The sequence below is a fragment of the Cydia strobilella genome, chromosome Z (genome assembly GCF_947568885.1).
Source record: "Cydia strobilella chromosome Z, ilCydStro3.1, whole genome shotgun sequence".
Classification (NCBI taxonomy): domain Eukaryota; kingdom Metazoa; phylum Arthropoda; class Insecta; order Lepidoptera; family Tortricidae; genus Cydia; species Cydia strobilella.
This window is the reverse complement of record NC_086068.1, coordinates 46,282,721-46,310,697: the sequence shown is the minus strand read 5'-3', so window position 1 is coordinate 46,310,697 and position 27,977 is coordinate 46,282,721. Positions and strand designations below refer to the sequence as shown.

At 37.2% G+C, this 27,977-nt stretch overlaps 1 protein-coding gene across 2 annotated transcripts in view; it reads right to left on the bottom strand.

The window, feature by feature from the left end:
* The window catches only part of LOC134754835 (cyclic nucleotide-gated cation channel alpha-3), an 86,734-nt gene that overhangs the window by 32,611 nt on the left and 26,146 nt on the right, over window positions 1-27,977 (bottom strand). For both annotated transcript variants that reach the window (XM_063691267.1, XM_063691266.1), the window contains exon 5: window positions 14,266-14,409. In XM_063691267.1, coding sequence (XP_063547337.1) covers window positions 14,266-14,409 — 144 coding nt within the window. The remainder of the gene's footprint in view (window positions 1-14,265; window positions 14,410-27,977) is intronic.

Here is a 27,977-nt window from a genome sequence, read left to right as displayed (position 1 = left end):
TCTAAGTTTTTTACAAGTTGAATAAAATAAATCAAGTGAGTCATCTAACGAGCGTCCAGAGAATTCTTCCTCCCAGCTAACTAGAGATAATTCAGTATTAATAGAATCATAATCGCCTTTATTATAAAAAAAAAACCTAAGTAATGGACCGGGCTTTAACCTACCGACTACAGCAAAATTAATTGAAACTAAAAGCGCTTTGTGGTAAGGATCAATTGGAACTAGAGGGTCCGTACATTCTGAGACGTAAACAATATCATTCGACAAAACAAGATCCAATATTTTGCCTTGGTGGTTAAGGATACCGTTATACTGGCTTAAATTATACGTATTAACCTCATCAATCAGTAAGCATTCGGCTTCAGCTCGGTAATTAGACGGGGTCATTTCTAAATTATGGGGAGTCCAAATAATATTGCTCATATTAAAATCGCCTATTATTAAGTATTTGTCTTCAAGGCCACGAAGCAATGTGTCACCGAGCTTATTTAAGTAATTATCCAGCTGCTGGGAAAATGTATAGCCATTATTTTGGTTACACAAATATAAAACACACATACGTAGTTTAATCGGTGTAGAACCGCGACGCTTAATTAACAAAGAAACCCAGAGGTCCTCAGCTGATGACTGGTAGCTTGGCTGCGGGGTTACGGCTAGTTCCCGACGAGTAGCAATTAAAACCCCACCACCGCGGCATTGGCCAGTTAAGCCAGAATCGCGATCCCGCCTCCAAACAACATACAGGTCATCGAACAATTCCGTGTCCAGTACTCCATCCAAAAGCCACGTCTCTGTCAAGAAAATAATGTCATATCCAGTGGAATTTAAATTACGATAAAAAGTGGAAGTTTTCGTACGAAGTCCCCTCACGTTCTGATAATAGATGGTTGGGTAGATATTCTCGTCTATTTTCTCATTTAAGGCCATTTAAATATACAATAAGCAGGGATAGTTACAGTAAAACGACATAATAATAAGCTGTCGTTTAGATAAAAATATATAGTTTATAGCTGTACCCAAAAGAGCAATTTTCCATGATACAAAAATGAATAATGACCACGCGTAACAAAAATTATTAGAAAACATAACGAAGGCGGAGCATAAACGCTTTTGAATATGTGTTATATGTGCAAAGGAGCGAGTTGATAAGCATATCATCCGAGTAGATTATATTACACCTATATAAATATTTTTTGTTGGTTTTATTGTTTCTGTCCGAGACTTCGACCGCGTATTATTATTTTATTTTCGTGATCAAAACTATCTTATGTCCTTCTTTTGGACTAAAACTATTTTTTCATACCAAATACTTAATTTAATTATTTCATAATATTAATTCCAAACATCTTAAAATTTTCAAATTTCTAAATTTACACAGACATAAAAAAACAATCACTAAAAAACTATAAAATAAAACTAAAACTAAATTAATCTTTAAAAACTAATCGAATATCCCACCCCGCATCGTTCCCGGCGAAAAGGTGCCCATCACGCTAGCCGCGTTTCCGCGCTCAACCTCTGCGCCAGGAACGACCCGGAGCGGGGGTTGAGACCTCTTTCCCGCAAGCGACGCCCCAGCTCCCCGAGAATTTTTTTCACTTCCGCGCACCAGCACCCAGACGTCTCCACGGCAAGGGGAACGAACAAGAAGTTTGATAACCCGGCGTACTTGTCCCTCTTTAGGGACGCCGCCTGCTCAGCGGCCGCTCCTGCTGACCGCACGGTGCGGCCAAGGTGCGTGGCGGCGAACGTACTGACGCAGGTGGCATCCCACAAAAGGCACTTACCTCTTTCCCACAGCACCAGAGTCAACCCATCCGGCCTTTTGCCATCCGACCGACTAAGGCCGGGCGGCTCCAGCACACAAGGGACATTGGCTGACACCAATGCCCTTCGGATGTCATTTAAAGTGCCGCGGGAACCTCCCCGTGCACCGGCAACAGCTCAAGGCATGGTGCCCGTTGCCCTCCACCATAGACCCACAGATGCATAGATGTGGTTGACAAACATCGCAGTCCAGACGGAGAGCAACGGCCACCCGCAACAAGTCATTGTCGAGTAGGGTGCCTAAGTTCGGGGAGGGGAGGGCGTGCAACCAAGCACCAGACTCCGGCACTGGAGCCGCGTTCAGCCTGGCTCTATCCGCACAAGAAGCGTTATTTAGAAGGCTGTCAAATAGACGCTTAATACTGACCTCGTCCCACAAGCGCTGAAGGAATGGCTTTTCAGGCACCGACGCCCCCGAGTTGAGCGCCTCTCAGGCCGACACCGCATCGGAAGCGAAAGGTATTGTGGCCTTGCCATCATCGAAGGATACAATCTTAGTGACAAGGTCCACTACCCGTGCCGCCGATGCCAGGAAGGCCGGAAGGCACACATCCCGCAGGTGCCGTATTCCAATTCCGCCACTCCGTATAGGCAACGAAGCCAGGTCCCACTGGTCCCATACCAAATTCAATAATCATTCGTCTAAATCGGTTCAGAGTCCATTGTACAAAATACCATTTTATTATAAGAGTTTTGAATGATTCACGGTTAGTTTCACTAGACTTATATTGACCGGGGAAACCATTTTATTAACGCACCGCTGACATAGCTATAGTATAGCAGTCACCCTACGTGCTAAAAACATTACTTAAAATCGCTAGATCGGTAGGTAATTAAACTTTCCATGAACATTTCCCGTCTGCACTTTTTTTTGGTTTCATGACCTCTGAGAGGCACGGATGCGAAGCTGCCACTAAATATATACTAGTTAGTTAAAATAAGAGCCACTTAGTGTTTTGAACGTTACGTTACGTGAAAAGCACAACATGAACAGGGTTCACAGTTTGGTGCCTCGTTTGCCAAATTTATGTGTCACATAGGTTAGATCGTTAACTATCTTTTCTGACTTCCAAAAAATCTTGTGCCTCAGATAAAAATTTTTTAGACTTTTTAAAGTTAATTTTGATGTCCTGAAGATCTTACCTATTTCAACTTGAATAAAAAAAGTGGAGGTGGTAAAGACCTATATTTTTACTGTAACGTATAAATGAGTAAATCTTTAGTACTTTTAAATATTAATTTAAAAAATCCGTGGGCTCTAAATTTTTTGGTGGCCGGAAAATATATCAAATGCCCAACGTATCTTACATTAATTTACAGACCCTGTATTTTTCACAAAACATCCTGTATTTTTTTAATAACAGTAAAAAAACCTTGGTTGTTATTAAGGCTTATAAAAATTAAATAAGTAGTCAATTCTTTCAGATATTTCAATTAACATGAAATTGGTTTTCCTGTAATGATCAAAATTTATAGTGGCCCTTATTTTCTAGCCCTTATTATAGGTAATATTTAATTTTTAATGCGCTACTTGCGAAATATCATTTTTATGTAGATAGATCTAATGTTTAAACATTGAGGATTGCAATAAATCTAAAATTGTGCGGTAAGGTAGGTTAATATTCAAATTTTACGCAATTCTGTGTAGCCACTCCGTCAAGTGGACGAAAACTAGAGTTGGACGAAACCTAGCGCATTAAGACTATTTTTAAGTATTATTTCGTTTGGGTTTATCTCTTTACCTGTCTATCGTTTTACCCCTATACAAGAATTAAAATTATTTAGCTACGATTTATTCAATAAATCCTTGATATTTGAGATACTTAGGACGTTGAACGCTTTGGCCAAATGACTGCTGCACAATTTGAGTGGCAAGCGGCAGTTAATTACTGAAAGGATCAATTTTTGTATAATAGGGTCTCGAACACGGAACGAGCGTGGTGGAGTAGCGACGGATCGATGGGGGTGCGCTCGGGACGCTCGCTGGGATGGGGCGGCGGCGGCGCCCGACTTTCGCCGCGCTATTAATAGCATTCAAGCCGCTGACCTATTTTGCTGCAGCTACGCGGAGGAAGGTCACGGATTCAGCCTATTCTCTGTCGACGCCGCGGCATTGTCTTCATCTCCGAGCTGCAACTCTAATTAAAGTTGTTGACATTGTTCCGTTGTCACTTAAAACGTGTTATCGTTTCGTATAGTTTTGTACAAAATGGCTATCTAGTTCAATGTTCCAAATATGTATTTTTTTAATCAACAGGTATCTACATTTAGCTATCTATACCTATACGAGTATATAATTTATAACCCGTGTCGCTTAAAATATCAGTCATGAGATCAAAACATGTATATGTAGAGAGATAAAAATACTTAGGACATGTCATCCCTGTTTATAAATATGTACCTAGTGAGTGAACGAAGGTCATAGTTACGAAGGTTATGTATGCGTAGACGTATAAACCATTGCAAACTAAATATGGGAAGAATCATCATAGAAGCATCTTGAGGGGTGATTAAAGTGATACGTTGGCATCGTTTTGGCTCGCTTCTAGGTTCGCTTCGCTCGTGCCTACACGTGTGTGGCAGCGGCAGTGCGCCGCGCGCGTCGCCGTCGCCGCCGCGGACTTCCACGTGCCCCGGCACCGCAAACAAAAACAAAGCCACATGCCCTGACACGGCTACCACATTTTAATAAGTGAGAAAATTCGATGCCTACGAACTGAATACGTACACTAAATCACAATGTAATTTATAAATCCATATTTATTTAGTTTAATTTAAACTGTACTGAGTCATACTAACATTTAGCTAATTTTACGGTTTAACCCAAAACATATTGCACATGTCACACGATTGACTAATTCAGGCATCGTAAACTGCGAGCGAAATCCATTGAAGTACTAGGGTTGTTACTGGTTGTCATACGTCATTTCAATGGATTTCGCTCGCAGTTTACGATGTCTGCTAATAATACAGTATATTAGTTAAAAAGTAAAATTAGTTTAATTACCCAGGTACCTACCTATAGTCAATTTGTCATATTATTGACTAGGTACCTGGGTATTAGTAGTCAAATAAGTACAGTTCTTATGAGTAGTCCAAATACCTGAAGGTAGGGTAGGACGGAGACAATTGAAACACGTTATGATTGAAACAAGTCAAATTTCTTGAAAATTACAATACATATGCATGTGACTCAATACTCAGGCTATGCGGTCAGTCATTTTTAAATCCTTGACCAATAGCGCTCGCTCGAACGCGCGAGCAACGCAGTAGTCTTGAGGAGCCGTTCAAAAATTTCGCGGTATAAAGAGAACGACCTGTGCTCGCATACTTTTTCGTTCAATACACAATTTTAACAATGATATTTATTTATGTGAAACGTGAGTGAAATGGTTTTTAAAAACCCGTAGGGGTCGGATCAAAAACTAAGTAATTAAGAAGTCTGACTCACGCTTGACTGCACATTTCCAATAGGTTTTTCTGAAGGAACCCTTATGGTGCGACTCTGTCCGTCTGTCTGTCTGTCTGTCTGTCAGATACATTTATTTTTTATTGAATAGTGTAAAACTAGAATATGTAGTTCAGTAAATAGTTATTTTACCTAAAACCAAATCGTCTAGACTGGATCTAGACTAGAAATACACAGTCGGCCCAGTTACTGCTTATATAATAATACATGGATGGTTTGAAAAACCAATTGGACCCGGTAGGTGGTGCTGCTATCGGTATATGTACCTATCGCCAATTTGATTTGCTGAAACCGAATTAGATGAAATTTTATGTTTAGATGAAATAGTGGGAGTGGTAGTGTTAGTGGGATTGGGAGTGGGATCCCAAATAGTAAAATTTGATCTTAGAAGTATCCTAAGACCATATTTTCGATACTCTTAGTGAACACTTGCAAACGTTTGTAAGTGTCGAATTGGGCGCATTTTATAAGAGCGATTGCTCTTACTGTTATCTTATTACGTTCTTATGAAGATCAATTTTAATCTGACAGTACTCTTTCAATTGCTGTTGTAATACCAAATAGTCTTACAAGTATCTTACACTGGCACGGTGTAAAGGGCAAAAGGTTTTTGTGTAGCCTCAGTAGTGCCGTACTAAGAGTAGGGATTCCTCTTATTTGCCTCTTTGTGATACCAGTGTAAGAGTATCCGAGAGAGCCGTCGAAAATGTCAAGAAATGCAGTTGTTATTGTGCTCGTTGTGGTAAAAAAAACTTTAAAAATGTAAGTATCCACTTTGCGTTATTAAGTTTTATGTTTTATTTACGATAATATACCATGTTTATAGTGTCTTAAGCTATAGTAATGTTAAGCCACGTGCCGAGCACATTTATTCGAAAGATTTTTAATATAAGTAACATTGTGATCTCGGGCCATTTCTGCGATGTGTTTGGAAATAATATTTATTAATAAAATAAGTTGTGAAATAATACAAATTTTTGCCATTTTTGCGATTTAGGCTTTCAGTCTCACAGTATTCTACGTCAGGACATTTATCAGCTTATTCATTCTTAGAGAAGTCCACTATATAACTACATATCCCTTATATTAATCTTGTTAAGTGCGTTTAAAGATCTCCACTCTTACTAAAAACTAGACTATGACAATAGGTGGCCATTTTTCGTTTTATATAGGGTTCCCTAGAAAATAGAAGAACCAAGTTTAGCCAAATTAGCCAGTAGTGTTATTTAACTTTATCTTAAAATTCATAAATAGTTCCTGTTCAGATTCCTGGTCGCTGACATCGCTATCACTCACATCGGTATCACTAGGACTATTTTTATTTAGTACGGAACCACCAAATATATTGCTAGGTCCAGCTTGTCCCATTTCTCTTGTTATTTCCTCTACTGGTTTTTTCATTAATGTCGAGTACCGGTCGGTTATATACTTTACTAAACAAGCTTATGACCTTTGTGAGTTCATATGTTCTTACAGATATTTTCCAAAAAGCTATTACTCTTTAATATAATTTAGTCAAGAACAAATACACTTACTTTTATGTTGTTTTTCAGCAGCCATAAAACATGCTTTAGTAAGAGCAGAACCCTTACCCTGTACTTAACTAAGATACTATAAAGAACAAATGCCCTTGTAAGCGTTGTTGCGCTTTTGAGAATAGATCTTTTTCTAAGAGTAATTAGTCTTACAAAGTGCATCTGTAAGGCAATGTCCAAATACGTGTTTTACGAGTAGGTCTTGTATGTATCTTTAGGATATCCTTATTAGTTTATAAGTTCTTATAGTCCATAACGTCTGTACGCTTGCCTTTCTAAGGGGTCCATTCATAACCAAAACCCTTATAAAACCTTTATAATGTTTTTGCTCTCATATGTGACAGTGTCCAAGACATTTTTGCTAGTTGGGGTGGGAGTAGGAGTGGGAGTGGGAGCGGCAGTGGCAGTGGCAGTGGGAGTCGGAGTCAGTCGGAGTCGGACTGAGACTGGGAATGGGACTGGGACTGGGACTGGGAGTGTCTAGGTAAACTAAATCTTAGTTACAATAATACAATAGGACGAAACATAATACCTGTACCTAACTACATTTACAAATCGTTTAGCACCGAAACGTCAAAGTTTCATCGCGAATAATTATAGAGGTTGCATGGCCATCGCCTACACTATAGTAGCTACTAGCCCAAAACTAAATGGAGAACCTAACTGTAAACAAACTAATATTTTAGCCCAAAGTCTAAAATAAATGAAGTACCTACCTCTGTCACTAAAAAGTAGAATTAAATAAATAAATAAAAAAGATGATAAATTTTTTAAATAAAAAGCAACTATCACTAAAACGTATAAAATAAAATTTAATCAATAAAAAAATAAAAACAAAAAACAACACTAAAAAGTAAAAATAATAATAATAATAAAACCAATATGAAAACCAAAAAATAAGTAAAAACTGTAAAAACTTAATTTCATTCCTTCAAAAAAAAGGAACAGCCAAAAATCCTTGTAGTAACGAAACGGCCAAGCCACATATTTGGACTAAGGTGAAGAGTAGAGTTTGTGAAGCTAGGGCTTGTAGAGTTGGGCCGTCTAGAGTTAGAAGCTTGGCTCTACATGAGATCTGATAACTTATTGACAGTGCGAGCCATATGTAAAATATATTGTGCTTTATATTGTAATTTAATATTATGAAATAAATAAATCTAAATTTAGAATCTAAATCTATGGTCGTCTTAGCCACATTTTACATGAAAATGTTTTTGGTGGATGATTTTATTTGAAATGAATGGCTTGAAGATTTAAAAGTAAAAAATAACGTATAGTAAAAAATCGATTCTGTATAAGGACGTGACATATAAGAACGTGACGTCGTCAAACGCACTGTTTTCCGACTGATTATATTACTCGAGTAGCATTGTAGCACCGAAAATGTACTGTTTTCCGACTTGATTATCTTACTCGACTCGAGTAGGTAAATGTTATAAATTACGAGCGACGGCGACAGCGGCAGAGCGACCATCGCGATGTCGCAAATGAAAATGGTTCAGTGATTCTCAAGATAAATGCGACTCCGTAGAAAGGAAATCAATATTGCTTTCCATTATAGTTATTACCTTTCATGATCTTATTGTTAATCAGGGATGATTTTTATTTATTTATCTGTAAGAATGTTTTATGTTTGTAACAGGTAGTTAATTATAATTCGGGTAGGAATGGGTAGGCTCGTTTAAACAAATAATTGTATTAAACATCTAGTTTAATCAAGTAATTAAAACGCACCGTAACCAGAAGCGTCAGCCTAATATGTATATCCTACGCAGGCTAGGTTAAGTAATAACTGCAATCTAAAGAAACTACTAAAAAAGAGATTAGTAAGAAGACAGCAAGAGACGTTCATATTATTTTCATCACACTTGCTCGAAAAAGATCTTATTTTATGCAGGTGTACTGAAGGACAAAGGCCTATACAAGCTTGGAGAAATTTGCATTTTACTCGGAATCTAAGTTCTCTATGACAATATAATGTAAGGCGACATTAAAGCCGATTAAATGCTACACAAAAAAAGTCTTCGACACTTTTGCGGAAAAAATACATGTTTTTAGAGAAAATACTTGCTGTATCCAGATTTAGCGCTTATACCCTTTCAGGGAGATTTCGAGGTTCGGTGAGTCCTAATCCGATTGTGCTACCAATGTAGTACCTACAAACATTGTCAAGAACGGACAGTTATTTAGACGCGAAATGGAAAGATCTCACCGATAATTCGCACTGTTGACTCTACCCCCGTTTCACCACGGCGTACGCGCGCTGATCCACGCACTGGTGATACACACACTTGTAAAAATACCTACCTATACATATAAATACACTGCACACATGTTTAGATTGACATTAAGACGATTCTCGCTGATTTGGCCTTGAGCGTCTCAGCGTCTCTGTACCCGCACCCCGCTCACTGCGATCGTACGTGAATTTCGTCTCGGTGCGGCGACTGCGGCGGAACGAGGTTCAAAGAATAACCTACAGCCCAGAGGCGCGCGGCATTTGGCGCTATACCTCGTATTTGTGTATATTTTGCAGATATTTTGTTGTTTGAGTATGAGTAGATCATGCGTGTAGTGGAGGTCGTAAATTATAATAAAAATATATTCCCTTATGCATTATACTTTACAAGCCTCAATTAGTTAATTTGTGTTTTATCTGTTTCTTACAAATAAATACCTAAGTAAGTGTTATTTTTCGAAATTCAAAGTTTTCTCAATCATTACGTGGGAATATCATCATTATTAGGGTTCCGTACCTCAAAAGGAAAAAACGGAACCCTTATAGGATCACTCGTGCGTCTGTCTGTCTGTCTGTCCGTCTGTCACAGTCTATTTTCTCGGAAACGACTGAACCAATTAAGTTGAAATTTGGTGTATATATGTAAGTTTGTGACCCAAAGACGGACATGTAACGTAAACAAATTAATTTTAAACCTACAATAAACTTAATAGTAAGTTTTTCCGTAAATAAAAATACGATAGGCCGTTTTGATAGTTCTTAATCGATTAAAATTATTTTTAAACTACAAAAACAATGTTTTTTAACAGGTACTATTCATAGATACAACGTAATAGGTAATAGGTAGCTTATGATCTATTATTTATTGTTTCGAGATGGAATGGAACATTATTCAAAACGTAAAACTTGAATGACATTATAATATGTCGGTTAGAAAACATTTATTTATTTATTTCAAATGGAGTTATCTCAAACATACGTATATTATAGTATAATATATGCGGATATTATCATTACATTCATTGTAATAGAGCGCAAAATACCGTGTTGCGCTCGCTAATGCGCGTCGCAACCAAATCAGCGCTCTGCAGTTATTTATTCTTTGGCCACAATAACTCCGATATTATAGCACTTTGCTTGTGCATAAGCGAACATAGTGCAAGGAAGGCACGGAGCGACGAGCGACACAGCCTCCTCGTCTCAAAGCTGGCACACGACTGCCGGCCACGCCATTTTCAGGCTGCATACGCATGAAATGTGGAAAAACGTTCGATTTCTTAAGAAAATATTTTTTGATTAAGAAAAGCTATGTTGCATTTGTAGAACCTGTTAAAACATTATTGTTAGTTTAAAAATAATTTTAATCGATTAAGCCGTTTAGAAGTTATAAGCAAAGTTAGCCGCAAAACGGCCTGTCGTGTTATTTTTTTTTTGGTGAAACTACAAATTTCAGGAAGAAAGTCAAATGTTGCGATTGTTGTCCATAGAGTGAAGATGCATATATATTTTTTTCATAATTTTTGGTTAACTCATTTAGAAGTTATAAGCTCTAAAAAGTAACAGTTTTTGGCCAAAAACTGCGCGAAGCGCCTTAATCGCGACATTTAGAAGCTATAGTGCGTTAGATACAAGCACGAAGTAACGCGTTACGGAGATTCGCTCGGACCGTCGGTCGGGCGGTTAACCATCTGGCGCCTCTGGCGGTAATCGCGGGAGTCTTTTGTTTGGCACCGGCCTTTTATAACTTTTAGGAGATAAATGCTCCTAAGAGTGCAATACGACCGTCTTCATCGGCATCCCAGATGAGACTCCCACTTATCTAGGTTTCACTGTATTACGTTTAAATATACATGTAAAACTTTGCGAATTTAATGACTTCTATGAGTACGAGTATGTGCATGAAACTAGGGAACAGATCAAATTATGTTATGATTAGTTCCTAGTTGGATTTTAGGTTTATGTGGATGAAGTCGCGGGCTAAGGTTACCTATAAATTGATTAAGTAATCACTGTGATTGACTCACAATGGTTGTTTTTAGCGGCAATTAATGCAATTACTATATGTATATATATTACAAATTTGCTCTGCATGCAAAATTAAGCTACTATTATGTAGATTTGATGTATTTACATGGATAATAGATATACCACTTCTAAATGAACAACATGTAGATTATACTAGGGCCTGACACTCTTTGATAGAGAAAGATAGTCTTATTGCGATTCCTATAAGAGGAAAGAGAAAATAGTGTCATGCTTTGTCCTTATCACCGACCGGGTTTTTTTTTTCATGGTCGGGTTATGGCAGCATAGGTAGGAGGCGATGGCGAAATACCGAAATTTATAGTGAAAGAGAAAAAGGATTATGCTGCCATACATTAACCTGTCAATACATGAATATGTCTTTCTCTTACCCCTGGTAGCGGTTTCATGTCTATAACTACCTACTATACTATGTCTATGAGATTATATGAGTTGGTTGCCTATCCTGTCAAAAAATGAAAATACATTCCGACAAGAAATTGTAGAAAATTATTGAGGGCGCTACTTCCTACGTAACTGTCACATTTTTGGCACCGCCTTCAAAAACTAAGTAAAAGGGAATATTACGCAAAACCATAGATTTTCGGATTCGCGTTTCCCGGTAGGTCCTCTGTAAGCAAACCGCCTTGATGCATCAATGTCATATTTTATTATCTCTGAAAACTTGTTAAAAACCCGTTAAAGGTACAGTATCTACAAGTTACTCTATGGTTTACTAAAAATGCTAGTCCTGCACTCTGGTGGCAGAACATTACAGTAATATCCCCTATTAACCGGATGGTTATTAATTTGCTTATTATTAGGTACTTATTGGTTTTTGGCAGAAATATGTCCCTATATCGGGACTGGACCAGGATAGGTGTGGGGTATAAAAAAATATTTTTCTCAGACATGCTATGTAATATTGATATTACGTTCTTTATATTAGGCTGGGAAGTATCAGGCGCGGCTAGACGAGAGGTCTGTAATGAAATTTCATACAAAAATGCAGGCCTAGGCCGGGAAGTGGCTATTTTTTAATTTCCATTTCACAAATATTTGTGACACAGCATCATGGCATTCAGCCATTAAAAAAAACTATCCAATTTTTTTTTGGTTTGGAATGACATTCTGCCAAACTATTTAAAAAAAACAATAAACTATATTTGATATATTTTGCAGTTTTATTTGTATAGAATTTCCAAAAAAATCGTAAATAAAACATTATTAACAAATTCCAATAATATTGAATTGCAAATTTATAGTTGGTCAAACCAAATTGCCAGTAAATAAGAACAAAAAAACTATACTCATCCTTTTCTTTCGGGTGGTACTACTAGTGTAAGATAAAGATAGTATGATTTGTATTTGGTGTGTAATTGTATAACGACTGACGTATAAAATGTAAAATTTTATGAATAAATAATTGAAATTGAAATTGAATTCTCTCTATGTTTGAAATAAGACAGTCCTTTGAAAACTATAATTACAAATACATATTTAAAAAAAATCATTTAAATATTAACGGTAAATATGTCTACTCAAACACGCGTAGGTATTTTTTTAATCGTTTTGGAGGTAAAGTTGAACATTTTTCATTCTGTAATTCTATTTTATTGGATTTATTGTGCGTTGTTGATTGTGTTATTTAATATGAGTTTCGACAAAAATATTAAATGAATACCTGTAGATTATATTTCATGTTTAAGGCAACGATGTATGTGAAGCATAATATCAACATAAAAAACTATGTAATCTTAGTTATGTGGCTAAAAACTACAGTCAGACGGATGCAAGGCGAAAAAATTAAAAATACATAAATATATCTTGAAAATTTTGTAATAAATTGATAGACTACATGTGTAAAATATACGACACGTGTGATAAAGATACGTATAGGTGGTAGTTATATTTTGTGCCTCGTTTACTTTTAGTTTCTTTAGAAATAAAACTTTAATTTCGTGGAGATTTCTTTTTTTATTTCATTGCATGTTTGAGAAAAGCACTATATAGGTACATACATCGGCGTGGAAAGGGGTTGTCGGCCTCATAACTATCCGGCCTCACTACGTTCGGCCGTATATATGTATTCGGCCGGCAACCCCTTACTTCCCAGCCTCTGTACTAATGTACTATTGTGCTTTTCAGTGGGTTGGTTTTTTGTTTTTATTACATTTTTTTTACTTTTTAGTGATAGGTACTTGATTTATGTTAGGTTTTTGAGCTAAAATATTAGTTTGTTTATAGATGGGCTGTCCATTTAGTTTTGGGCTAGTACTAGTGTTGGCGATGGCCAACCTTCTCGATGATAATCGCGACGAAACTGACATTTCGGTGCTAAACGATTTGCAAATACTATAGTTAGGTATAGGTATAGGTAATATGTTTCGTCGTATCGTATTATTGTAACTAAGATTCAGTTTGCCTAGGGTTAAAATCAATTCATATTATAAAACAACGTCCCCCACTGCGTCTTTCTGTCTGTCTGTCTGTCTGTCTGTATGTTCGCGATAAACTCAAAAAAGACTGAAAGAATGTTTACGCGGTTTTCACCTTTCAACAGGGTGATTCTTGAAGAAGGAGTGTAAAATTTATAAAGGTTTTGTGTAAATTAGTTAAACTATCCGTGCAAAGCCGGGGCAGGTCGCCAGTTATGTATATATACATATCTGGCCAGATAGATAAAGATTTGTAAAGAAATAAATAAAAATACTTACTAGACTTAACAAGTAAATAATAGACCTTGCTTTCACTCTCACTCCTTCCCCCACTCCCACTTCCGCACCCACCCTCAAAATCGGTTCAGCCAAACGCGAGATAATCGCGGACAAACATATTACATACATACGGGTCAAACTCAGAACCTTTTTTTTTAAAGAATAGAACTGTATAAAAAATAACTTTTCATGGTGCTTTATTTGGCATTTAAATGTCGAGTCATTTTGCATTTAAATTGAACTACGGATTTTTTATTTCGCAATGGCTTAAAATATAACATGACCCACAGAAAAAACAGTCCGCGCACGAAGTCTGAGGAATTGAAAGCATGAAAGCGAGAGGGCGTACGCCGCGCCATACACCAGGCTCGAAGGCATGGCAGTAAGCGGGGATCCCTTACGATTCATCGCACTTCGTTCGCGAGTTGTAGATATTGTATGGTGTTAAGCACTCACCCTGAAACTCCTTCCTGGCCGTGCTGACGGACGTGACGATGTTTGCTACGTGGCCCAGCACGGTGGCGAACAATAGCAGCCCGAACAGCAGTTGCGCGATTACGAATACGTACTCGCCTTTGCTGCGGGGCCGCGGCAAGTCTCCTGCACAAGTTCAAACTTTATCAATACTTTATATTAAAAGTATAAAGAATATACTTGGATAAGTATCTAAGTATATGCTTAAAATAGTTAATACATATAATGACTTTGGAAAGTAATTAATAACGTGGATGGATGGAAGTTTGTATGGATAATTTTGCGGACTAGTTAACGCCTCAGTTGTGTTTGAATGATTTGCATTGTTAAGGTGCAGTAGGTTCTGAGAGAGTTTTTGAAAAATTGTACCGCTTTTTTAGATCACAATACGGTTTCAAAAAATTTAATAAGCAATCTTGAGGATTTTGTCTAGTGGCTTTATCGATTAGAATCCAGATTTTTCCAGACATCCATCTCGCTCACGCTTACGCTTAGTGAGAGTGACAAAAAATCACGAACCTACGGGGCCTGAAGTGTTTAAGTAAAAACTACATAGATAGATATATTCCCACGTCTAAGCTACCTTATACCAGAAAATCAAAGAGTAACAAAAACTTTGCTAACCGCCTGAGTTAGTGATAGACCAATATTTTAAAGACGAAATACAAATAGGGCCCTATTTGTATTTTAGGTAACACCGTTAAGCAATAATTTGGTTTACTCGTTATTGGGGATATTAGATACGCTTAGATGTAAGGTCAAATTGACTCGTAAGTTGATTCAGTTGAGTAAGATAATAAAGGATTTATATTATATTTTGTATTCATTGAGTATGTATATATTACGGCTATTGTTTGTCGCCCTTTATATTATATCTGTTTCAGTGACAAATTTTACAGTACCTAATAAATTTAAAATAGGTTAGTTAAAGAAGGACGCTTCACTTCACATAAATAATAGGTAGGTACATTCCGACTGCCAATACTGTCATAAATGAGAAAGTTACCTTCCCTAACTTGCTAGTTGCCTTGTTCTTTTTTTCGTAACGGAACGAAATCTAGCCCTCAGTGACCCCTTTAAAAAATCCACCCAGTATTGTGAAAATGGCTGTTCATCCCATGAGAACAGTTACTGTCACAGCAGCTGGGGTACACTCGTGTACACATATATACTGGAAGACAGATTGCCACCGGCGATGACAGGCACAACTAGGTCGCGCAATATCATAATATATCCATTCTTATGGAACACATTTAAAAAAATCATATTAAGAAATAGATAATAAAAAGATTGACGTGATTAGTATACTTAATATCAGTTCGTGTGTAATAGGCGTTAACGCGAATACTTTTGGTCCGATAACCATTCAGCCACTAGAAAAAAAAATTAAAAATATAATTCAGCAGTTTAGCCTGTTTATGAACACAGACGCCATGTTTTTTAAGCTACCGAATAAAAATATTTTTTTGATGTTTACATTAAAATTTTAAAAAAATTACTTCCCGGCCTAGGCCTTCAATTTCGTATGAAATTCCTTTACAGTTCTCTCGAGTTGCTCCGCCCGAAACGTGATACTTTGAAGCCTGTTTTGACGCACATAAGGACGATATCGATATTTCATTGCATGTTTGAGAAAAAAATATTTTTTCGGTGATATAGGTTATCGCGGGCTTGGTTTGTAACTTGTAAGTTACAAGTAACCACAACCCGACGTCTCGACGAGAATAAGTATCAAAAGTATAACCATTGAGCATATTTTTAGTGCATTACAGACAAGCTTAATCTTAATGCCCACTGGAAGGGATAAAAATGTTAATATACAAGCGCGGTCCTGACATCATCAATGACGTGGTCAGACAACTCAGACATGTGCCTTCAAATCTATGAAAAAAGCAAATAGTTATACTATTATTCAACACACTTGCTCAAAACAACGTTTTTATTCCACCGATTTTTGGCTCATAATCCTAGATATTAAACACGCGTCCTTTTTCAGTATATTATAACACTCGTGGTTTTTCATTATATTATCCGACTGAGTTAAGAAGGTAACTGATTGCTAATAATATGCATGGAAACAGAGTCTTCTTTAATTGGTCGAACTGGCGGGCACCGGCGCGCACTGACCGCCTGCCGCGGCCGGGGCGAGGGGCGGCTGGCAGTATGACAGATTTTAGACTTTTACTGTTTTAACAATTAAAATTTGATTAATATGAAAGTTTCTTTTTTTTCTCGCGTGTTGAAAAACGTCGTATGAAACGCGTGTGCATTGGTCATTACACACATCGGCTTTCTTATTGCGCGCTCGCTTATAGCTCGCGCGCACAATATCGCCTCGTGTGTAATGACCAACTTAGCACACTTGTATCATAATGTACTATTAACCACGCCACAGTGGTGACAAATTCTAAACGTGTTTGATTTTAAATTATTAAATATCATTACTGCAGTGTCCTAAAGTTGTGTCTTTTCATAAATATAGCAATTAAATGTTTTTCGCTATGGATTATTATGACCAGACATGCAGTCTTCGACTGAAAGTAAGTTCTAAGGAAAAAATCATAGCCATACGTACGAGTATATTACTTTTATTAAGTAGGTACTTATTATGTAAATTTGCCTTGTCTTTTTGGTTTCCTCGTATTTAATATGAAAAGTAGATTGTTTAACTCGGGTGAAAGGCATCAAGCATCATTTCTTTATTATTTATTGTATTGCAATCATGCTCATTATACATTAAGTGTATTTCATCGCTTTGTTAACAACCTTCTATACGTTTAGCCTAACGGAAGGGTATAACTACGGAATCCTACACTGAGCATGACTCGACATGCTCTTGGCCGGTTTTTGTCATTTATATAAATGTGCAATAACTCAGGTAAGAAGTTTACAAGCCTAATAAGTATTTAGTCTTCATCTGTAACTACGTAACTAAGCTATGTAAAGCGAGGCAACGTTTGCTCTCTCCCGGAGCCAGCATAATAGAAGTGAAACTCGTCAACAGCTAGTAGTAGAGTAATAAAATAGGTTTGCGCGGGACTAGGACTAGCTTTCCGCATCTCGCCGTCATATTTAGTTCAGTAGTTTCAGTAGACCTACTCAACTTTGGGAACAAATCAAATTATTTCATTAAATATTATGTTTTGTGTTTTTTAAGTAGTCAACACTACTATATATAAATTATAAACTGTAATAGATGTCATATATTAAAGAAAATGTGACGAAGCCCTCCAGTGGTGAAGGCCGGATTCGAACCGGCGTCTTTAGCTATCGCGGCTAACGCCATGAACCCCTAGGCCACCCCGCCACGGCGGTACCCGTCCGAATTTCTCGACTATATGCCATCTTAATAAGACTAATCGTCTTTGACCAACTCTAAGGGCAAGTAGTAATGCTTGCATCTCCTATACGAATTCCTTACGGAATGTACCGCCGTGCCGGAATGTGACCGTGGCGGGGTGGCCTAGGGGTTCATGGCGTTAGCCGCGATAGCTAAAGACGCCGGTTCGAATCCGGCCTTCACCACTGGAGGGCTTCGTCACTTTTTCTTTAATATATGACATCAGTCATCAGTTTATAATTCAGTAGACCTGTTATAACAAATGAATTAGGTCTGTTTTACGTAGATAGTGCTGTACCTATATATATTGATTATGTGTGAAATGCGCGTTGGGAAAGCTTATAATCCATGAGATCGCACGCGATAACAAAAATGACAACTTTCACGAACTTAACTTTTACCAAAATCCTGTATATTATAGCCAATATTAAATGGGATGATTAAATCAAGAGTCTGTTCATTTGATGACCACTTGTAAACCCCTTGTATCCATCCAGCTCATTTTGGGCTCACCTTTAAAGTGACACTTTCTGACAGTACTTACTTAAATTCCACTCAGGGAAGATGATTCTAAAGATGGAAAAGGGTGATCTTACATTTAAAACTAAAATCCTCCGCGGATCATTCTATTAAATAAGCAATTAAGTAGGTAATCGACTTGTAGATTTATTGACACCCTTTTGTTTAACGCAATAATTAATTAATATTAAACAGACGATTACTGCATACTTCAATTACAATATTCTTCTTATCTAAGGGGTACTTAGTCGGTAGTAAAACATGATTTAAAGATAAAATAAGATTATGTCCTGTAGGGCAACCTCGAGGTTTCAAACCGTTGAACAAGTAAAATACTACGCATCGAGCCGTACCACTCAGTTAAACTCTACACTATTTTATAACAAAGGAATGGAATAGAGAGATTAGCACTGCACGCTTCTGGTACGAGTTAGCTTTGGTAGCACAGTTGGTTAAGAGCGATCGGACCGGTGTTCTGAAAGATCGTAAGTTCGAGTCTTGCCAGAAGTGCAAGTGAAGACGAAAATAACCGGCCAAGTGCGAGTCGGACTCTCGTTCCACGGGTTCCGTACATTACACAATTTAAACAATGTATTGTTTATGTGAAACGTGAGTGAAATGTCTTTAAAAAACCCGTAGGGGTCGGATCAAAAACTAAGTAATTAAGTCCACGCTTGACTGCACATTTCTAATAGGTTTTCTTGTCATCTATAGGTAAAGAACTATTTTGAGTATTTTGAAATTTTTTAGATCCAGTAGTTTCAGAGATAAAGAAGGGGAATGGTCATTTATTGCTTATTTTCTTGAATAACTTGTAAACTGTTTATTCTAAAATTATAAAAAAAATTGCGATTCTCACAATGAGCTCTTTTATTTGATATGTAACAGATTAGTTTTAAAAAAACTTTATTTTTTAATTTTCTCATTTACCCCCCATAAGTGGCCCCCGTCAATACATTTGTTTACGTTACAAGTCCGTCTTTGGGTCACAAACTAACATATGTATACCAAATTTCAACTTAATTGGTCCAGTCATTTCGGAGAAAATAGGCTGTGACTGACGGACAGACAGACAGACGCACGAGTGATCGCACGGGTATGGAACCCTAAAAAAGTACATTAATAGCTTAGTGGTAACACTAGACTTATAATTGACCGGGATATGGGAGTCTAGTGAAACTAACCGTGAATCATTCAATACTCTTAGTGGTAAGTGGTAACATAACAGATGGGAATAACCACTGTACTTACATACAATACAAACACAGTTTAGCTACGCCGTGGCCGTAAAGTGCTACGATGCGACTACGCAGTTCGTAGCCGGTCACTGCCGACGTGTGACCCGACCCGCCCAGTTCCACAAATTCAAGTGGTTTTAGATAAAAAAACTAATTGAATTGAACCTACACTCATCTTCCTCGCGTTGTCCCGGCATTTTGCCACGGTTCATGGGAGACCGGGGTCCGCTTGACAACTAATCCCAAGAATTGGCGTAGACACTAGTTTGTACGAAAGCAACGGCCATCTGACATTCCAACCCAGAGGGTAAATAGGCCTTATTTTGATTAGTCCGGTTTCTTCGCGATGTTTTCCATCACCGAAAAGCGACTGGTAAATATCAAATGATATTTCGGACATAAGTTCCGAAAAACTCATTGATGTCGATCCGGAGTTTAAACCCGCGACCTCCGGATTGCAAGTCGCACGCTCTTACCGCTAGGCCACCAGCGCTTATAGGCACATTAGGTACCTACACTAAATAAGTATATAAAACGGCCCATAAAAATTTACCCCTTTTTATTGATATTCAGTGTATTACCATTGTAGTGCCTATTCAACATGAATACACTTGAGTCTGACGGAGGAATCCATACAACAGGATTGTATCCAATAGATAAATGTTTAATGGGAATAAATTAAAACTCAAAAATATGTTTAAGTTTAAATAACTATGATTTGTTTATACAAAAAAGAATTATTTATAATTTTATCTCAATTTCAGAATATACCTAGTTTTGTAATAAATACAAATTTAATATGTAAAAGTAGATTGTAGTACCTATTTTTAAACTAATTTCAACAATATATTGCAAGCTTGAGTAAATATTGAAGTCTACTTAAATATTTAATTATTACAAATCAGTTTTCAGGAGTATAATAGATAACTAGAGCAACAAGGTGTGGCATTCGAGCTTTAAAAATAATTTGCATGTAATAGAGCGAAATTATGTACGGGCGAAATAATGTATGTACTGATGTTTAAAAATTAGATGAAATATAAATCAATCATGTTGTAGGTTTAAATTATGATGGCTCCCCTTCCCTCTATCTTTTCAAATTACCTTTACAAAACTATGTAATTCAAGTCAAGAGTTTTAAAACAATACAGTATCTAGCTGCTAAGCTTTTTCTTGTTGAACACGCTTCATTGATTTGAAACAACGGAGCGCTTTTCCCCGGCTGCGGCGTGAAGTAATTTAAGACGATTCTCGCTGATTTGGCCTTGAGCGTCTCAGCGTCTCTGTACCCGCACCCCGCTCACTGCGATCGTACGTGAATTTCGTCTCGGTGCGGCGACTGCGGCGGAACGAGGTTCAAAGAATAACCTACAGCCCAGAGGCGCGCGGCATTTGGCGCTATACCTCGTATTTGTGTATATTTTGCAGATATTTTGTTGTTTGAGTATGAGTAGATCATGCGTGTAGTGGAGGTCGTAAATTATAATAAAAATATATTCCCTTATGCATTATACTTTACAAGCCTCAATTAGTTAATTTGTGTTTTATCTGTTTCTTACAAATAAATACCTAAGTAAGTGTTATTTTTCGAAATTCAAAGTTTTCTCAATCATTACGTGGGAATATCATCATTATTAGGGTTCCGTACCTCAAAAGGAAAAAACGGAACCCTTATAGGATCACTCGTGCGTCTGTCTGTCTGTCTGTCCGTCTGTCACAGTCTATTTTCTCGGAAACGACTGAACCAATTAAGTTGAAATTTGGTGTATATATGTAAGTTTGTGACCCAAAGACGGACATGTAACGAAACAAATTAATTTTAAACCTACAATAAACTTAATAGTAAGTTTTTCCGTAAATAAAAATACGATAGGCCGTTTTGATAGTTCTTAATCGATTAAAATTATTTTTAAACTACAAAAACAATGTTTTTTAACAGGTACTATTCATAGATACAACGTAATAGGTAATAGGTAGCTTATGATCTATTATTTATTGTTTCGAGATGGAATGGAACATTATTCAAAACGTAAAACTTGAATGACATTATAATATGTCGGTTAGAAAACATTTATTTATTTATTTCAAATGGAGTTATCTCAAACATACGTATATTATAGTATAATATATGCGGATATTATCATTACATTCATTGTAATAGAGCGCAAAATACCGTGTTGCGCTCGCTAATGCGCGTCGCAACCAAATCAGCGCTCTGCAGTTATTTATTCTTTGGCCACAATAACTCCGATATTATAGCACTTTGCTTGTGCATAAGCGAACATAGTGCAAGGAAGGCACGGAGCGACGAGCGACACAGCCTCCTCGTCTCAAAGCTGGCACACGACTGCCGGCCACGCCATTTTCAGGCTGCATACGCATGAAATGTGGAAAAACGTTCGATTTCTTAAGAAAATATTTTTTGATTAAGAAAAGCTATGTTGCATTTGTAGAACCTGTTAAAACATTTTTGTTAGTTTAAAAATAATTTTAATCGATTAAGCCGTTTAGAAGTTATAAGCAAAGTTAGCCGCAAAACGGCCTGTCGTGTTATTTTTTTTTTGGTGAAACTACAAATTTCAGGAAGAAAGTCAAATGTTGCGATTGTTGTCCATAGAGTGAAGATGCATATATATTTTTTTCATAATTTTTGGTTAACTCATTTAGAAGTTATAAGCTCTAAAAAGTAACAGTTTTTGGCCAAAAACTGCGCGAAGCGCCTTAATCGATTCCTTTTACGGGACAATTCTAACAATAAGATACGACATCTATAGTCTGTTTTTAGGGTTCCGTACCTCAAAAGGAAAAAACGGAACCCTTATAGGATCACTCGTGCGTCTGTCTGTCTGTCTGTACGTCTGTCACAGCCTATTATCTCCGAAACTACTGAACCAATTAAGTTGAAATTTGGTATAAATATGTAAGTTTGTGACCCAAAGACGGACATGTAACGTAAACAAATGAATTTTAAGCACGGGGCCACTTTTGGGGGTAAATGAGTTAATTAAAAATAAAGTTTTACAAACTATATCGTGTTATATATCACATTAAAGAGCTCATTATGAAAATCTCAAATATATTTTTTTTATAATTTTAGGATAAACAGTTTAGAAGTAATTCAAGAAAATAGGCAAAAAATTACCATTCCCCCCTCCCCCTTTATCTCCGAAACTACTGGGTCTAAAATTTTGAAAAAAATACACAAAATAGATCTTGACCTATATATTACAGGAAAACCTATTAGAAATGTGCAGTCAAGCGTGAGTCGGACTTAATTACTTAGTTTTTGGTCCGACCCCTACGGGTTTTTTAAAGACATTTCACTTAAGTTTCATATAAAAAATTACATTGTTTAAATTGTGTAATGTACGGAACCCTTGGAACACGAGCCCGACTCGCACTTGGCCGGTTTTTAATTCTTTTATTCCGTAGACTAAAATGACATTTCATGTGTTGCTAGTTTTTTACGTCTTATAAATAGACCTGAAAATGAGAGAGAGAATGCTACAACCGGTACTAACTGAACTAATAAACTATTGGGAGGTACTTATATTTGTTGATGAAGACGAGAGAAATCGCACTGAATACATCCGATCGCTATACGAGTAAAGTAATACTAAATTTTCATTTTTATTTTCAATAAACCAAAAATACCAAAATGGCGTTGCGTTAGGTCGGCGATACGTCAATGTCATTTTTAGGGTTCCGTAGCCAAATGACAAAAAAGGGAACCCTTATGGATTCGCCATGTCTGTCTGTCTGTCCGTCCGTATGTCACAGCCACTTTCTTCCGAAACTATAAGAGCTATACCATAGCATAACCAGGGCAAAGTATGTTATCTTCATACAACGCAACGCAACGCCCAGTACACACCTGGAGGCGGAGCATAGAGAACAAGCTGCGAGCCGTGGGACTGAGCTGGAACGAGGCCAAAAAGGTTGCAGAAAATAGAAAGGCGTGGCGGGATCTTGTGGAGGCCCTATGCACCTCCGGGGTGCCCTAGGACATTCAACAATATCAACAACGCACCGCGCGCGACTTGTATGTGTGCGCCATAGTATCTATGCGTCGCCGCACGCACACTCAAACAAAATCTCGACCCGTTTCTCAGTGCGCCAGTAGAGATTTTGTTTGAGTGTGCGTGCGGCGACGCATAGATACTTATGGCGCACACATACAAGTCGCGCGCGGTGCGTTTGTATGAAGATAACATGCTTTGCCCTGTTTATACTATGGCTATACTGTTGAAACTGGGTGAGTAGATGTATTCTGTGAACCGCATTAAGATTTTCACACAAAAATAGATAAAACAATAAATTTTGGGGGTTCCCCATACTTAGAACTGAAACTCAAACATGTGTCCTCCCCCCTGTAACTTCTAAAATAAGAGAATGCTAAAACTAAAATAAATATATGATGTACATTACCATGCAAACTTCCACCGAAAATTGGTTTGAACGAGATCTAGTTAGTAGTTTTTTTTAATACATCATAAATCGTAAATCGCAATTTACCTTTCATTCCATTAACTCGAATATAAAAATAAAAAGTACGGAACCCTCGGTGCGCGAGTCCGACTCGCACCTGGCCGGTTTTTGTAATGTTTGAGTAGATTAGTAGTGAGTAGATTTTATTTATTGTTTATTTCCTATCATGTATTTATTTTATTTATTTATTTAAACTTTATTGCACAAACAAAGAAAAATGTACAAATGGCGGACTTAATGCCAAAAGGCATTCTCTACCAGTCAAACAGAGACATAAATATTGGTGCAGGATAGATTCATAAATTATAACGAGAAATTGAACCAAAAAAAGTCAAATATTATATATATATATATATATACATATATATATATATATATATATATATATATATATATATATATATATATATATATATATATATATATATATATATATGTCGGAGCGTGACTCCAGAAGGACACATTGCAGCGTTACATTTCAGTTTTAGACGCCTGTATACAATCGATTAGCAAAGTGTTGCTATGTATTACTTAGTTGATAATGTAATTTATCGAGTTATGTAGAGAGTAACGCCATCTATTGGCATTCTGGTTGAAATAAGAATAGGTACAGGCTTCGGAACGACAAGTGGTTTAGCTTGCGTGAAGTTAGGTACGAGTTGGCAGTTTTGTTGGTAACTGGTCAAGCAAGTTGGCCTACATTCATTTTGGTGGGAGCGATTAGGCTCCGCCGCTCCGCGGCATTCATTCCAAGATTCTCGATCGGACCGTGCTAGATATCGGACGTTAACCAACCTCGTGCCTAAACTCACTACGTTCCTGAAGGCTTATACCTGAAGGATTATTTTGAAAGCTTATAGATTCCAACATTATTTAATCATTTAGCTAAGTGTTTTATCCCGAGTGTTAATTTGATTTCTTATGAGTCATTAGAGGTTTACTATTGTAAAAATTAGAAAATAAGTGTTGTTTTGAAAAGATGTGTCCCGCCGAGTTTGTTGCCGGTCCCATATAGGGTTAAATCTTCTCGGATCAAGAGGTGTACGGTTGGAACCGGAATAGCTTTGTTTGACGTTCATAATCGCATTGTAATATGCCCACCTGCTTGAATAAAGATTTGAACGTTTAATTGTAATTCTTTTATTTTAAATTAAATCGATTTCCGTTGCTAGAGTGACTAGTTATTTTATCATTCAGTACGAAAGTATAGTAGGCACTAGGTTGATGAGTCCGTAGTATTATTTCATACACTGGTAGCAGTGGTAGCATACTATTTAGCTGTGTAGGCATACATCGATGTACTGCGCCCACTACCGCCACCGCTATAGGCCACCACCACACGCCCCCAATTATCCCCGATATATATATAAACATAATGAAGTAAACTAACAAAATTATGATTAAATACTAATACTTATATTATATGATATACAAAAGATAAACTAATACCACATATTAGTACATACAAGATGGAGAACATTATTTAAATTCTTCAGACAGAAGATGCTTGCGGAGTAGTCGCTTAAAAACAGGTTTGCTTGGGGCTTGTCGAATCGAGAGAGGGAGGGAATTTCAGAGACGGATTGCCTCAACGGCGAAAGAGTTGGACATAAAACCAGTACGGTGAGAAGGGATGGAGAGTTTGAGTGAGCGGGAGGAACGCAGTCCACAGCCTGGACGGGGGGCGACAAAAGTGAATTTACATTTAAGATATCCTGGTGTAGAAGGCTCGAACAAGATGGAAAATAATATACTCAGGATTCTAAGGGACCTCCGCCGACGGATGGAAAGCTAGTTGAGCTGACGTCGATAGAAAGAAACATGGTCGTATTTGCGAACGCCGAAAATAAAACGTATGCCATTATTAATTAGACGGTCAAGTTTATTGAGGTACTCCTGCGAGATATTAGTCATGCACGCGTCCGCATAGTCAATGACTGGCAAAACTAGAGCCTGCACTAGTAGTTTTTTGGTACCTACTGGGAGAAAATTCTTAAATTTGTAGAGATTACGCAGCGTCAACAGACTTTCCGACTAACTTCCGAGATTTGGTAACTCCAGGTGAGGCTTGGATCTAAAACAAGGCCGAGATCTTTCACTTGTTTAAATACTGGCATGATGGTGCCATCAAACAAGATCGACGCGACAGAAACCGCACCAAGCTTCACTAGTTGTTGTTGGCTTCCCAGAATAATAGCCTGACATTTCGCCGGATTGACACTAATGCCAAAGCTACTGGACCATTCAGCTATGTGGACTAGGTCATCGTCGATGAGGGAAATGGCAGAATCTATATTTTCGACAGAAGCTTAGGCATATAGTTGCAAATCATCTGCATACAAATGGTAAGAGCTGCGGATTTTGGAGGTGATTTGGTCAATAAAGATGGAGAATAAAAGAGGGGAAAGAATCCCACCTTGCGGTACCCCCGTGTTCAGAGATAGTGTATGTATAGCGAGTAGATTTCATTTATTGCTTATTTTGAATCTAAAATGTTATATCTTTAATTGTATTAAATTAATCGTTTATATATATGGGATCTAAAATTAATTTAATATTTATCGGTTATTCACAAACCGAAATCAAAGATCAGCACTGTTTGTTTTAAGCTGGTCACATTATTTCTACGTTTGTCATTTGTGGTTGTCATTTTAGTCTACGGAATAAAAAAACAGACTATAGTAGTTCTATAAAATATATGGATTGGATATGTCAGTGTCAAAAATGGCGTTTCTTCAAAAAAAAACCGCCATTTCTGACAGAATACAGAATACAGAACTTTATTGGTAAAAGCAAATTTTACAGGTCACATTTTACATTTATAAAAAAATATATGTACATATGTTCGTTAACACTGACATATGTAATCCATATCGTTTGTAGAACTAGTAGATGTCGTATCTCATTGTTCGAATTGGCCTGTTAGTCTGATACATGTGTAGAGACGTTTTAGGGTTGATTGATCGAGAGCGCGAGATCGCAAGCACAAACGAGCCACGCGACCCCGAAATGCATACTGCGTGTCGAGAGTGCTCCACTCGAGAGACCTGATCAATCTGATCACGGCCGTCCCGTCAAATCGTGCACCCACCCACCCTTACCTTAGCTTACCCACTAATATTTTTAACGAAACCACTCATTTGAATTTTGAAGCTACTGAATCCGAAATGGTCCTTTACCCTCGTGAGATCTTTACCGGCAGTGAGATACGAGTACTTGTATTCAAGATGGTGATTAATATATGTATTGATCGCCATCTTAATGGCCACTAAAATGAGTTCCTTGTATTTATTATCTGTTACTCCTACAATGACACGTATTTTCTAAAAGTTTTGACTACGTATCTGCTATGATTCAAAATACTTATATTTATACAGTCCTTTAAACGTAGCACAAATCGCCGTCAAGACCGCATTAAAATACGAAATCCCCGTAGAAGTAAAGGCCTCATTATTTAATGTATGTACATACGTGATGCGTGTCATCACACTCATCTGTTACGGAATTTGTTTTTTTCTCTTTTGATATAATAAATCCTGTACATGTGGCGAGTATCAAATGTGTGCGCCTAATCAAATTCATTAACTTTCTAAATGTTATTAAAATACTAAACTGGTAACGTAGAATTGTAGATTATGTAGGAAACAATAGTTTGGATCTGGGTCTCTTTAGTTATCTAACACACTTGCCTGTCGTCTTCAAAACTCAGAGATAATGTAATAATATGTTTGTGAGACGCTATTGTGTGTCGACTAACATAATCAATTACGCAAGTTAATATCAGGAAACTGGTGGCAAGCTAAGCCACTATAAGCCAAAGTTACAGAAAGAGAACTTTTCACTTCAAAATTAAAATACTTCCGTTCGTATTTTGTATATTCTACGGTACAGATATTTCGATTTGTGTTTTTCTTGAAGGTATACCGTTTTCGCAATATATTGATTAATCTTTTTTTTTTTTTTTTTGTATTAGTTGTTTCTTTTTGACATTCATAATATGTTTTTCTACTCCTCGACTGTAATGGTTGAATTAAGATTTCGTATACCAAACTGTAATTGGGTAGTTTTTAATGTACAGGCTCCCAACTCAACTATAATATTCATTTCAA